General features: G+C 51.4%; 1 protein-coding gene across 2 annotated transcripts in view; it reads left to right on the forward strand.

Annotated features, from left to right (window-relative positions):
* coro7 (coronin 7) overlaps window positions 1–14,222 on the forward strand; it is a 167,867-nt gene that overhangs the window by 23,853 nt on the left and 129,792 nt on the right. For both annotated transcript variants that reach the window (XM_086001018.1, XM_086001017.1), the window contains exons 7-9: window positions 1,261–1,311; window positions 8,529–8,615; window positions 12,953–13,035. In XM_086001018.1, the coding sequence (XP_085857144.1) occupies window positions 1,261–1,311; window positions 8,529–8,615; window positions 12,953–13,035 (221 nt within the window). The remainder of the gene's footprint in view (window positions 1–1,260; window positions 1,312–8,528; window positions 8,616–12,952; window positions 13,036–14,222) is intronic.

Below are 14,222 nucleotides of genomic sequence, written 5' to 3' on the forward strand. Positions count from 1 at the left end.
TCCCCCCCCGTCTCTTTTCCCCCCCCGTCTCTTTTCCCCCCCCGTCTCTTTTCCCCCCCCGTCTCTTTTCCCCCCCCGTCTCTTTTCCCCCCCCGTCTCTTTTCCCCCCCCGTCTCTTTTCCCCCCCCGTCTCTTTTCCCCCCCCGTCTCTTTTCCCCCCCCGTCTCTTTTCCCCCCCCGTCTCTTTTCCCCCCCCGTCTCTTTTCCCCCCCCGTCTCTTTTCCCCCCCCCGTCTCTTTTCCCCCCCCGTCTCTTTTCCCCCCCCGTCTCTTTTCCCCCCCCGTCTCTTTTCCCCCCCCGTCTCTTTTCCCCCCCCGTCTCTTTTCCCCCCCCGTCTCTTTTCCCCCCCCGTCTCTTTTCCCCCCCCGTCTCTTTTCCCCCCCCGTCTCTTTTCCCCCCCCGTCTCTTTTCCCCCCCCCGTCTCTTTTCCCCCCCCGTCTCTTTTCCCCCCCCGTCTCTTTTTCCCCCCCCGTCTCTTTTCCCCCCCGTCTCTTTTCCCCCCCCGTCTCTTTTCCTCTTCCCCCCCGTCTCTTTTCCCCCCCCGTCTCTTTTCCCCCCCCGTCTCTTTTCCCCCCCCGTCTCTTTTCCCCCCCCGTCTCTTTTCCCCCCCCCGTCTCTTTTCCCCCCCCGTCTCTTTTCCCCCCCCGTCTCTTTTCCCCCCCCCGTCTCTTTTCCCCCCCCGTCTCTTTTCCCCCCCCGTCTCTTTTCCCCCCCGTCTCTTTTCCCCCCCCGTCTCTTTTCCCCCCCCGTCTCTTTTCCCCCCCCGTCTCTTTCCCCCCCCCCGTCTCTTTCCCCCCCCCGTCTCTTTCCCCCCCCCGTCTCTTTCCCCCCCCCGTCTCTTTCCCCCCCCGTCTCTTTCCCCCCCCCGTCTCTTTCCCCCCCCCCCCCCCCGTCTGCCCCTCAGTCTGTCTCTCCCTCTGTCCGCCCCGCCCTCGCTCGCCCCCCGCCACCACTCCTCTCCCCCCCCCCCCCCCCCGGTCTGTCTGTCTCCTCCCTCTCCTGCCTTTCTCCGCTTCTCTCTCACTCCCCGGTACTGTTGACCAGCCTCTTAGCAGTGTGTGATGCCCTGGTCCGACTGGTCTGTCTGTGACCAGTGTTGGTCAGTCCACACTGCCCTCTAGTAGTGTTTGGTTATTATGCCTGGTAAGAGATTATTATATGGCGATTTATGTTACTAACTCTTTTTAAAACACTGGCTCTTCCTCTAAATGTGGATTAACCCATCTTTCTTTATTTTAACGGTTTTCCCTTGTTTATTAGGATAAGAAGCTGCGAGTTTTTGACCCGCGGACCAAGTCTTCAGCTGTGCAGGTAATCTTTGCTTCCTCCATCTTGGCTCCTCAATTTGGGTCCTGTGTGTGGGAGTGGGATGTTAGGTACTGGACTGAAAGTGGGGCATTTCAGAACCTCATAATACCTGCACCCTTGAACAGGGTGTAGAGGGCATTGCACCTTCTGAGCCCTGGGGTGGGTGAGAGCTTAACTATCCAGCTAGGAGGGGCTGTAGGTCAGATGGTAAAGACTGGGTGTGGGATGAATGGGGAGCCGTTGGGCAGGGCATCCACTGTGAGCGTATATAAAACATGCTCGCTGAGAGTGGACAGTTATTGTGGCAGAGGTTTGTATGGCAGTTCAAGGTTTGGTTGCCAGATTGAACCCCCCCCTGAATAAGCCCAGTTACCCTTTGTGCTGCTCTCGGCATTCTCTGAAGGGCCCACTGAGTCACCCATTACTACTTCCTTACCACCAGCAACCCCATCATCCTCTCTGGCTGACTTCCCAGCCAAGTGAGCTCACTGGGGGCTAATCTGGCCAACCTCCTTCCCCTCCTGCTCACTCTACCCATCACTACCCCCATGGACTCTGCCAGCGGATCAATCACTGCCCCTCTCCACATTTCCCTCCAGAATGTCACTTCGCCCGTGGACAAGGCTCTGACCATCCATGGCCTTATTGTGGATGATTGCATTGACATCCTGGTTTTGACTGAAACTTGGCTCACAGGTGGAAACACCTTGCTGAAGCCATCCCACCTGGATATACCTTCCACCTTCGCCACCCCGTTGTCCCCTGAGTCAGTCTGGCCTGGCCTGGGTGGGGGTTCGTGTTTGTCCCAGCGCAGTGTTGTGGGGGAGAGATGCATTTTGACAGTTTAAGTTTTACCTGGCAGACATCCATTTCCTGCTGGTAACTGACACTGACAACAGATGACTGGACATTTTCACCATGTGCGTGATGGACTATTAGTGGTGCAATGAAACGTTTGCTTCTACAGGCATCCAGTGTCAGCACTGAGCACCCTGGGTCTCTCAACACAGGTTAGCTCCATCCACATGGTTCCAGGGCAGGTACAGCACGGGTTAGATACAGAGTAAAGCTCCCTCTACACTGTCCCATCAAACACCCCCAGGGCAGGTACAGCATGGGTTAGATACAGAGTAAAGCTCCCTCTACACTGTCCCATCAAACACTCCCGGGGCAGGTACAGCACGGGTTAGATACAGAGTAAAGCTCCCTCTACGCTGTCCCATCAAACACCCCCAGGGCAGGTACAGCATGGGTTAGATACAGAGTAAAGCTCCCTCTACACTGTCCCATCAAACACTCCCGGGGCAGGTACAGCACGGGTTAGATACAGAGTAAAGCTCCCTCTACACTGTCCAATCAAACACTCCCAGGGCAGGTACAGCATGGGTTAGATACAGAGTAAAGCTCCCTCTACACTGTCCAATCAAACACTCCCAGGGCAGGTACAGCACGGGTTAGATACAGAGTAAAGCTCCCTCTACACTGTCCCATCAAACACTCCCGGGGCAGGTACAGCACGGGTTAGATACAGAGTAAAGCTCCCTCTACACTGTCCCATCAAACACTCCCAGGGCAGGTACAGCACGGGTTAGATACAGAGTAAAGCTCCTCTACACTGTCCCATCAAACACCCCCAGGGCAGGTACAGCATGGGTTAGATACAGAGTAAAGCTCCCTCTACACTGTCCCATCAAACACCCCCAGGGCAGGTACAGCATGGGTTAGATACAGAGTAAAGCTCCCTCTACACTGTCCCATCAAACACTCCCAGGGCAGGTACAGCATGGGTTAGATACAGAATAAAGCTCCCTCTACACTGTCCCATCAAACACTCCCAGGGCAGGTACAGCATGGGTTAGATACAGAGTAAAGCTCCCTCTACACTGTCCCATCAAACACCCCCAGGGCAGGTACAGCACGGGTTAGATACAGAGTAAAGCTCCCTCTACACTGTCCAATCAAACACTCCCAGGGCAGGTACAGCATGGGTTAGATACAGAGTAAAGCTCCCTCTACACTGTCCAATCAAACACTCCCAGGGCAGGTACAGCACGGGTTAGATACAGAGTAAAGCTCCCTCTACACTGTCCCATCAAACACTCCCGGGGCAGGTACAGCACGGGTTAGATACAGAGTAAAGCTCCCTCTACACTGTCCCATCAAACACTCCCAGGGCAGGTACAGCACGGGTTAGATACAGAGTAAAGCTCCCTCTACACTGTCCCATCAAACACCCCCAGGGCAGGTACAGCATGGGTTAGATACAGAGTAAAGCTCCCTCTACACTGTCCCATCAAACACCCCCAGGGCAGGTACAGCATGGGTTAGATACAGAGTAAAGCTCCCTCTACACTGTCCCATCAAACACCCCCAGGGCAGGTACAGCATGGGTTAGATACAGAGTAAAGCTCCCTCTACACTGTCCCATCAAACACTCCCAGGGCAGGTACAGCACGGGTTAGATACAGAGTAAAGCTCCCTCTACACTGTCCCATCAAACACTCCCGGGGCAGGTACAGCACGGGTTAGATACAGAGTAAAGCTCCCTCTACACTGTCCCATCAAACACTCCCGGGGCAGGTACAGCAATGCTTAGATACAGAGTAAAGCTCCCTCTACACTGTCCCATCAAACACTCCCAGGGCAGGTACAGCAATGCTTAGATACAGAGTAAAGCTCCCTCTACATTGTCCCATGAAACACTCCCAGGGCAGTTGCAGCACGGGTTGATACAAAGTAAAGCTCCCTCTACACTGTCCCATCAAACACTCCCAGGGCAGGTACAGCATGGGTTAGATACAGAGTAAAGTTCCCTCTACACTGTCCCATCAAACACTCCCAGGGCAGGTACCGCACGGGTTTGATACAGAGTAAGGCGCTCTCTACTCTGTCACACCAGTAGATTTTTGTTAGGTAAGGGTATCAAGGGATATGATCCTCCCCTCCCCAAGCGGGGAGCTAGGGGTCCGATTTGCATCCAGTGCCGGTGGGAACAGTTTATTTCAGGCCCTGAGCCAGAGGTGAAAGGGTTTGAAGCAGCTGGCATGGAATCACAGGGTGCGGCTCTGACTGGGGCCCTGTGGCCACTCAGCAGAATTTCAATCCAGGAATTCTCTGCAAGTCCCAGGCCATGAGGCGGATTTGATTGTTGTTTGGCCAGGGCTGTGGGTAACCGAGCCGTTTGGAAATCCTGACTCTGCTGCTCCTTGTGTGTCGGTAATCTCAGGGGCCTCATGGATGTGCTGCGGTGTTTCTAAAAATGCTTCACCCCCTCCCTCCTTCCCGCCCCCCTCTCTCCCGACCTCTGAGGCAATGGTTTGTGAAGATGTGTTTGTGTGCCAAACACCTGGGTTGAATTAGGGCTCAGGGCTGAGCTCCATCCACTGAGTGCTTGTAACCTCCTCTGATCCAGCCGTTAATGGCTGAAACGCTGCTCAGTGCTTAGCTCTTCTCATGAGAACTTCCCACAGTCACAGACCAGACGCATGGGCCTTTGGAAAGGTCCTGGCCTTCCAGTTCTCATGTTAAAGGGACCCTCTTTCTGTTTTTTGGCTGTGGTAGTTTCTCGCTGGGGGGAAAGGAGCGGGTGTGGGGGGGGGAGTGGGGGCGGATTGTTTGGTTACAGATCTTTTGGGATGTGAGGAACTGGAACGACATCAATGAAGTGAGTCATGCTCAATACCAAGAGCTGGATGTGAGCTCCCGCTCCTCTCACCACCCCTCCCTGCGCCCCCCCCTCCTCTTACCCCCCCACCCCCCGCCCCCTCCTCGTTCCTGGGGCTTCGTCTGTCCTGGGATTAGTGCAGCGTGTGTTAGCGTCATGGGATGTAAGTGGGAGCGAGTAATTATGGACTGGGAGGGCGGGGGAGGGTCAAAGTGGGGGAGGGGTGTAAATTTGCATCTGGGGGATATGGGGGGTTTAAGTGAATTGGAATCAGGGTTGCGGGGGCTTGTTCAGTGAATTTGGAGAGGGGATTATGGGGAGCAGGGTTTAGATTGGCAGGTGTGTGGAGGCTTGGCTGGGTCAGTCCTGGATCGTGTTGCACACGTGATAAATCGTTAGGTAAAGCTCCGTTGATTATTGCAGTGCGGAATTAGAATTTATACCAGATGTCTGAATGTTTACATTTGACAGCAGCCGCTAAGTAAACCAAGCCTGATTATCTGCTCTGGGACTGGAGGAGGCCGAGGCCTCACAGGGGTTAATGGCTGTGCAAACTAGGGTTTTCTCTCGCAGGGGCTTAGCCTCTCTCTTATAATGAGCTGTGCTGCACAGTCCTCGATCCTGGGCTGAGACTGCACAGAACTCAGGCTCCTCGGCCCGGAAGCGTTGTCATGGAAACGGGCTGAGGGAAACAGGCTCGGCTGCCCTTGGAATGTGTGGTATTTTGGGCACTGTGCTGGATGTAAGAGCTCCCTGTGTAAACAGTCATCACTCTGGCTGTGCCCATGGCCCCCTGGGACCTCTCCTTGTAATGGAGATGTTACCTCAGACACTCAGTGATCAGTCAGTCTGATTAGGCCTTAATTGTAACCTGTGCCATTCGCACATTCCATACAGACCTGCCACATCTCACTTGCTCTGAGTCAGCCTTCGCAATCTCTGTATAAACAGGGCTCCCATGTGTTTGTGGGTTTGCAATCTGTCTCGCTCTTCAACCGTTTCAGTCATGTTGGGGGCTCTGATTGTGGTGCGGTGAGGGGCAGTTAGAGGGAAAGTTCGCCGATATTTTCTTTAACCTACTTGCTGTGTTGTCCCTGAGTGATGGAGTGGTGATCTCTGAGATTTCACCTAGTGTTGGGAGTGGAGACTGCAGTGAGGGAGAATAAATGCTGTGAACTCGACATTGGGAAGGAGCCCAGATTTACCCAGCGAGAGGGGGAGTGGTGGGGGGAGGGGGAGCGGGGGTGGTGGGGGGAGGGGGGAGCGGGGGTGGTGGGGGGGAGCGGGGGTGGTGGGGGGAGCGGGGGTGGGGGGGGGAGCGGGGGTGGTGGGGGGAGCGGGGGTGGTGGGGACAGAGCCACAGAGCTGTCCTAATCCGGGATTGACTCCCTCTTTGCCCCACACTTGGTCTGTGTGATCTCCTGGACTGCTTTCGATCAGCTGAGGGGTTCGGAGAGGAAATGGAGTCTTTTTTCCCTTAATGGCCCTGGGGATTTCCTCTTTTTTTTGCCTCTTGCAGGAGATTACATGACGGAAGGGAGGCGAGAGGGAGGAGGTGTTTAGTCATGATGCTCCAGCCATCGCGTGTGGGGCAGGCTTGCGGGTCAACGGGTCTTTTCCTGTATGTTTGAGAGACGAGGCGGGTTGGGGTCAGCGAGAGTCGACGCTGCTTAAGGTTGAGCAGCGATTCCTGTCTGCTGCTGTCAGCTGAGCCCAGGCTTATCAGAAGGGCTGTTTTCTGTAGTTTTTAATGATGTGGATGGCAGCAGAGGCCGAGTGAAGGTGGAGGACAGCAGGAAGCTGTCACTCTCCCACTGAGGCAGTCGTTTGTCCGGAGTTTATTTTTCCTATCTCCGCTGTATTAGTTTAAAATAACTCTTCCTAAACACACTGCACTCAAACTGGAAGCGGTGCAGTCATTAAACCAGTGTATCCAGAGTCAGCATTAGCTGGAGAATCTCTAAACAAAGAGTCCTTAACTTACTAATATTTTGATTGAGAACAAGCAGTGTCCACTTAATCCGCTTAGGGAGGCCCTTCACTTTGTACTGGGTGTCATCAATGGCTGATAGCGCAGGGTTCTATTTTCCGTTGCTGTAAGGCACCCCCTGCAATCGGGGCTTGCATTTATACAGCGCCTTCAATGTAGAAAAACGTCCCAAGGCGCTTCACGGGGGAATAAAGAAAAATGGACTTTAAAAAATGCAGGCTTTCCATTAAAGGAGGGGAGACTGAAAGCTCGGTCAAAGAGGTGGGTCTTAAAGGAGGAGAGGGAGGCGGAGCAATGTTCCCTGTAATTTTTTTGGGCGCCACGCGGCTCCTTTAAGAGGCTGTGCAGGCCTTTCAAAATACGCGTTTTTTGCATTGAAAAGCTGGCTGCGCGGGATCCCTGGAGGGCCACGCAGCTTAAAGGCAACGTTGAGGCAAAGAGGAGCTTGCTGTGCACAAAATGGCTGCCGCGTTTCCTACATTACAACAGTGACTAAACATCAAAATTATTTAATTGGCTGTAAAGCACTTTGGAACGTTCTGAGGTCATGAAACGCACTATGTAAATGCGAATTATTTTTTCTTAAACAAGCCCTGGCAGTGAAGCACAATAAACACTTGAGTGCTCGCGTTCCAAGCGCAGTGATCAGCCGATCAAGTGCACTGGCCTCTCCGTGAGCAACACTCTCAGTGAAGGATTGGGTGTGGAGCCCTGGCTAGTGGTCAGCTACCAACCCTGTGACTACATCACCCAGTGTACTGGTTATGTTACTGGACTAGTAATCCAGAGAACATGAGTTCAGATTCCCCACCTGGTCATTTTGAGAATTTGAGTTCAGTTTTAAAAGAAAGCTGGTATTGTGAAGCTGTCGGATTGTTGTAAAAACCCGACTGGTTCACTGATGTCCTTTAGGGAAGGAAACCTGCCATCCTTAGCCGGTCTGGGCCTATATGTGACTCCAGTCCCACACCAAAATGGTTGAGTCTCAACTGCCCTCTGAAGTGACCGAGCAAGCCACTCGATTCAGGGCAACTAGGGATGGGCAATAAATGCCGGCCCTCCCAGCAACGCCCACATCCTGAGAATTAATTTTTAAAATGCAGGCGTTCCATTTTAGCTTGTGGAACAGGGAAAAGGGCAGGTGGGACCGGAGAGGGTGAGGATTTTACGGGCGTCATTGTAGCTGCTCTGAGTGGGGGAAGGGTCCTGCTCTCTCGGCCCAGCTGGCCTGACTGTTTTTCCAGTCCTTCTCTCTGGCACTGACCGGCGGGCAAACTCAATACATCTGTTGCCATCACGGTAAATATTTGTACAAGTGCAGATTGCGAAGTGGGTGCTTTTCTTTGGCCTGGGATCAGTCAGCGTGGGCTGGGGCTGCTGTTATTGTTGGACCGTTCTTGTGAATAGCAGGCAGCAGAGATAGTGCTGCATTGTGGGGAGGGGAGGGGAGGGGAAAGGGTCCTGGGGGCTGGGTCGGGTCTGGAGTCCTGGGTTGGGGCTGGGGGTTGTTCCCCCCTGGCTGTTTGTTGGGTTGTGTGTGTGCATAACGTCTTGTCTGTTTTCCAGAGCGTTCAAGGCCACGACAACATCAAGGATTCCAGGCTGATGTGGCTCAACACGTCAGACACCGTTCTGTCGACCGGGTTTAGCAAGGTAACTATCGCTGCTGCTGTAACAGGCTCAGTGGCGTATGCAAGCGCGTCTCCACATGACGGTGCTGTAACTGTGCAACAGGCGGCAGTAGCCTTAGTGGCGTGAGCAGTTTCAATGGTGCAGCGACCCTTCTGAGAGCCTCACTCCAATCTCTCACCATTCCAGAAACGCGCCAGAGCCACAGAACTCCCACTCTGATGCGATACTGACCAGTATGCTATAAATGCTTGTGTCCATCTCGCACTGACTCGCCCTGCATTAACGGTTCTGAATCTCGACCCTCATCCTGACTGGAGATGTGGGTAGCACTCTTGTCTTTGAGTCAGAAGATCATGGGTTCAAGTCCCATTCCAGAGACTTGAGCACAAAGTTCAGGCTGACTCTCCTGTACAGTGCTGAGGGAGCGCTGCACTGTCGGAGGTGGAGTCTTTTGGATGAGACGTTAAACCGAGGCCCCGTCTGCGCTCAGGTGGACGTAAAAGATCCCACGGCACTATTGGAAGAAGAGCAGGGGAATTTGCCCGGTGTCCTGGCCAATATTTATCCCTCAACTAACATCACTAAACAAAACAGATTATTTGGTCTTTATCACATTGCAGTTTGTGGAATCTTGCTGTGTGTAGATTGGCTTCCACATTTCCTTGTTAACATAGAAAAAAACCCATAGAAAAATAGGAGCAGGAGTAAGCCATTCGGCCCTTCGAGCCTGCTCCTCCATTCAACATGATCGTGGCTGATCCTCTATCTCAATACCATATTTCCGCTTTCTCCCCATACCCCATGATGCCTTTTGTGTCTGGAAATCTATGTATCTCCTTCTTAAATATATTCAGTGACTTGGCCGCCACAGCCTTCTGTGGTAGGGGTTTCCACAGGTTCACCACCCTCTGAGTGAAGACATTTCTCTTCATCTCAGCCCTAAATGTCCTACCCTGTATCCTGAGACTGTGACCCCTCGTTCTAGATCCCCCAGCCAGGGGAAACATCCTCCCTGCATCCAGTCTGTCTAGCCCTGTCAGATTTTTATACGTTTCGATGAGATGCCCTCTCATTACAACAGTGACTACACTTCAAAAAGTACTTCATTGGCTGTGAAGTGCTTTGGGATGTTATGTGGACATGAAAGCCGCTATAGAAATGCAAGTTCTTCATGTTGCTATGCATCGCCCCTCACTCCCACCCCCCCTTTACTGACTGGCTAATTGAGTCTGCAATCCTGTATCTCACCCCCAACTGACCAGCCCATGTGTACTGTTCCATATGTTGCTTCCTACTGCCCAGCTCCTACGTGCAGGCACCATAGCCCACCCCCAATAACAGGCCCCTATGTGGATGGCCTCCTCATGCCCACAGTGCTATACTGACGAGGGATTTCTGGATTGGGCTGAATGGCGTTCCTACCTGTCCCCGGGAGCTTTGGAATCCTGGATCCGCTCTGAAACTACACCCCCTCCCCCCCCGGAAGTCCAGAAGGATCTCGGACACTGTCCGTGCCTGTAGCCAGCGTCCAGTCCCTCCTTCCGCCTGCTTGTTCAGGCAGTGTCGGGGTGCGGGTGTGGGACCCTCCCTCCATCCCTCGTTCGGCAGTGCCGTGGTGTGGGTGTGGGACAGTCGCTTGTTCCGGCAGTGCCGTGGTGCGGGACCCTCGATCTCTCGCTTCTTCTGCTGTTTAATAGAAACATAGAAGATAGGAGCAGGAGTAGGCCATTCGGCCCCTCAGTGAGATCATGGCTGATCATTCAAACTCAGTTCCCTGTCCCTGCCTTCTCCCCATATCCCTTGATCCCTTTAGCCTTAACTCCTTGAATATATTTAATGAATTGGCCTCAACTGCCTTTTGTGGTAGAGAATTCCACAGGTTCACCACTCTCTGGGTGAAGAAATGCCTCCTCATCTCAGTCCTAAATGGCTTACCCCTTATCATTAGACTGTGACCCTTGGTTCTGGACTCCCCCCGCCATCGGGAACATTCTCAGCATCTACCCTGTCAATCCCCCTCAGAATCTTATAAGTTTCAATGAGATCCCCTCTCATTCTTCTAAACTCTAGTGAATATAAGCCCAATCGACCCAATCTCGCCTCATACGTCATTCCTGCCATCCCAGGTATCAGTCTGGTGAATCTTCGCTGCACTCCCACCATGGCAAGAACATCCTTCCTCAGATAAGGCGACCAGAACTGCACACAATACTCAAAGTGTGGTCTCACCAAGGCCCTGTACAACTGCAGCAAGACATCCTTGCTCCTGTACTCGAATCCACTCGCTATGAAGGCCAGCATACCATTTGCCGCCTTAACCACCTGCTGCACCTGCATGCTTACCTTCAGCGACTGGTGCACAAGGACACCCAGGTCTTGTTGCACTTCCCCTTCTCCCAATCTATTGCCGTTCAGATAATAATCTACCTTCCTGTTTTTGCCACCAAAGTGGATAACCTCGCATTTATCCACATTATACTGCATCTGCCATGCTTCTGCCCAATCACCCAACCTGTCCAAATCATACTGGAGTTTCTCGGCATCCTCCTCACAGCACACATGCCCACCCAGCTTTGTGTCGTCTGCAAACTTGGAGATATTACATCTAGTTCCCGCGTCTAGATCATTAATATATATTGTGAATAGCTGGGGCCCTAGGACCGATCCCTGCGGTACCCCACCAGTCACTGCCTGCCACTTGGAAAAAGACCCGTTTATTCCAACTCTTTGCTTCCTGTCTGCCAACCAGTTCTCTATCCAATTCAGTACCTTACCCCCAATCCCGTGTGCTTTAACTTTGCACGCTAATCTCTTATGCGGGACCTTATCGAAAGCTTTATGAAAGTCCAAATATACCACATCCACTGGTTCTCCCTTATCTATTCTACCAGTTACATCCTCAAAAAATTCCAGTAATTAGTCAAGCACGATTTACCTTTTGTAAATCCATGTTGACTTTGTCCGATCCTGTCACTGTTTTCCAAGTGCTCTGCTATTACATCTTTTATAATGGACTCTAGCATTTTCCCCACTACCGATATCAGGCTTACCGGTCTATAATTCCCCGTTTTCTCTCTACCACCTTTTTTGAATGGTGGGGTAACATTAGCTACCCTCCAATCCATGGGAACTGTTCCAGAGTCGATAGAATTTTGGAAGATGACCAGCAATGCATCTACTATTTCTAGGGCCATTTCCTTAAGTACCCTAGGATGTAGATTATCAGGCCCTGGGGATTTATCGGCCTTCAATCCCGTCAATTTCCCTAACATCATTTCCCTACAAATACTGATTTCATTCAGTTCCTTCCTCTCATTAGACCCTATATTCCCGGACACCTCTGGGAGGTTATTTGTGTCCTCCTTTGTGAAGACAGAACCAAAGTATGTATTTAATTGGTCTGCCATTTCTTTGTTCCCCATTATAAATTCCCCTGATTCTGACTGCAAGGGACCTACGCTTGACTTCACCAATCTTTTTCTCTTCACATATCTATAGAAGCTTTTACAGTCAGTTTTTATGTTCCCTGAAAGCTTACTCTCATACTCTATTTTCCCCCTCTTAATTAATCCCTTTGTCCTCCTTTGGTGAAACCTAAACTGCTCCCAATCCTCAGGTTTGCTGCTTTTTCTGGCCAATTTATATGTCCTCTCCTTGGATCTTATGCTATCCCTAATTTCCCTTGTTAGCCACGGTTGAGTCACCTTTTCTGTTTTATTTTTATGCCAAACAGGGATGAACAAATTCTGTAGTTCATCCATGCAATCTTTAAATGTTTGCCATTGCCTATCCACCGTCAACCCTTTGAGTAACATTCCCCAATCAATCCTACCCAACTCGCGCCTCATACCATCGTAGTTTCCTTTATTTAAATTCAGGACCCTAGTCTCTGAGTCAATTACTTCACTCTCCATCTTAATGAAGAATTCTATCATATTATGATCGCTCCGCCCCAAGGGGCCTTGCACAACAAGATTGCTAATTATTCCTTTGTCATTATATAATACCCAGTCTAAGATGACCTGATCTCTAGTTGGTTCCTCGACATATTGGTCCAGGAAACCACTCCAGGAATTCCTCCTCCACGGTATTGTTACCAATTTGGTTAGCCCAATCTATATGTAAATTAAAGTCACCCATGATAACTGCTGTGCCCTTATTGCACGCATCTCTAATTTCCCATTTAATGCCATCCCCAACCTCCACATTACTGTTTGGGGGTCTGTATACAACTCCTACTAACATTTTCTGCCGCTTGGTATTTCTCAGCTCTACCCATACAGATTCCACATCATCAGAGCTAATATCCTTCCTTACAATTGTGTTATTGATGGCTCCTTCCTTATTGTCTCTTTCAGATGCGCGAGCGACAGGCCAGACTGTGGGACACCCGACAGTTCACCACTCCTGTCAGCACCTTCACGCTTGATACAGCACAGGGGTGAGTGCACACATCTGTTTCACACTCAATGTCGCACACTGAAGCCAATCTTTACACCTGATGTGGTCACTCCCGCTGGATGTGACCAACCAGAATGCACTGGAGTTACTGACGTGGATGCAAAATGTGTCACATGGAACTGGGAGGCCCAGGCTCCATCAATGGGCTGTGCTGAGCTGGAAGGCCCAGGCTCAATCACTGGGCTGTGCTGAGCTGGGAGATTTCGGGCTCCATCCCTAGGTTGTGCTGAGCTGGCTGGGAGGCCCAGGCTCCATCCCTGGGCTGAGCTGTGCTAAGCCAACTGATCCCAGCCAGGGTGGCAGTTGAGCGCTCAATAATTGACCTCCATGGCAGTGGGTTCAAGACGGGATCAGCCCATGTCCATATTCCTGATCTCAATCACTGACACCCCCCTCCCCCAATGGCAAGTGCACGTGCGTGGATGTCTGGTATGGGCAGGGGCGGACTTTTCTGAGATGCTTTCTGTGGTTGAATAGCCTTCTGGAGTTATGTCTTGTCTCAGATGAAAAAATGGACACTTGGGGCAGTGCAGCAAGTGGTTGTCGAATGGTGCAGGAGGGGAGTGAATTGGTTTAAAGAAAATGTCTTAGGTTTACAAAGGCGATGGCCCAGAATTCGCTGCAGCGGCGAGATGGGAATGGACACCATAAATTAGACCGTTGTGAATTAACGCCACGGTTTGCTGGGGAACTGATTAGAAGCAGAAGCAGGTAGACCCAGTAACTGAATTCTGGCAGCGGGAATATTTGGTAACTTTTAAGAAAACGTGCAAATGACCTCCGTTTTCGATCAAAGAAAAATCTCACACCATAAAGCTTGAGAAACATTGGCCAGATTTCCAATCCTGGCTTAAAAACAACAGCAGCCTTCGCTGTTCGAGACATCCCTCGTACACAGGTCCATACGAATTATTTACTGTAACGAAACATTAAGCCGACACAGGCACGATGGGCCCAATGACCGCCTCCTGTGCTGTAAGATTCTATACTACAAACTGACCAATAAAGTCCCCCGCACCAGTTAAGAATTAATTTTGCTTGTTGATTTCTGCGGGAATTTCAAGCCAATGTGTTTGTTTTTTCAATTTGCATCCAGCATCAAATTACTAAAAGCTATACAAATGAGGAATAAATATTGAATTATTTAAGCTGGCAAAACCGCACTGA

The sequence above is a fragment of the Somniosus microcephalus genome, chromosome 11, assembly GCF_052327205.1.
Source record: "Somniosus microcephalus isolate GS21.2 chromosome 11, FLI_Smic_1.0, whole genome shotgun sequence".
Classification (NCBI taxonomy): domain Eukaryota; kingdom Metazoa; phylum Chordata; class Chondrichthyes; order Squaliformes; family Somniosidae; genus Somniosus; species Somniosus microcephalus.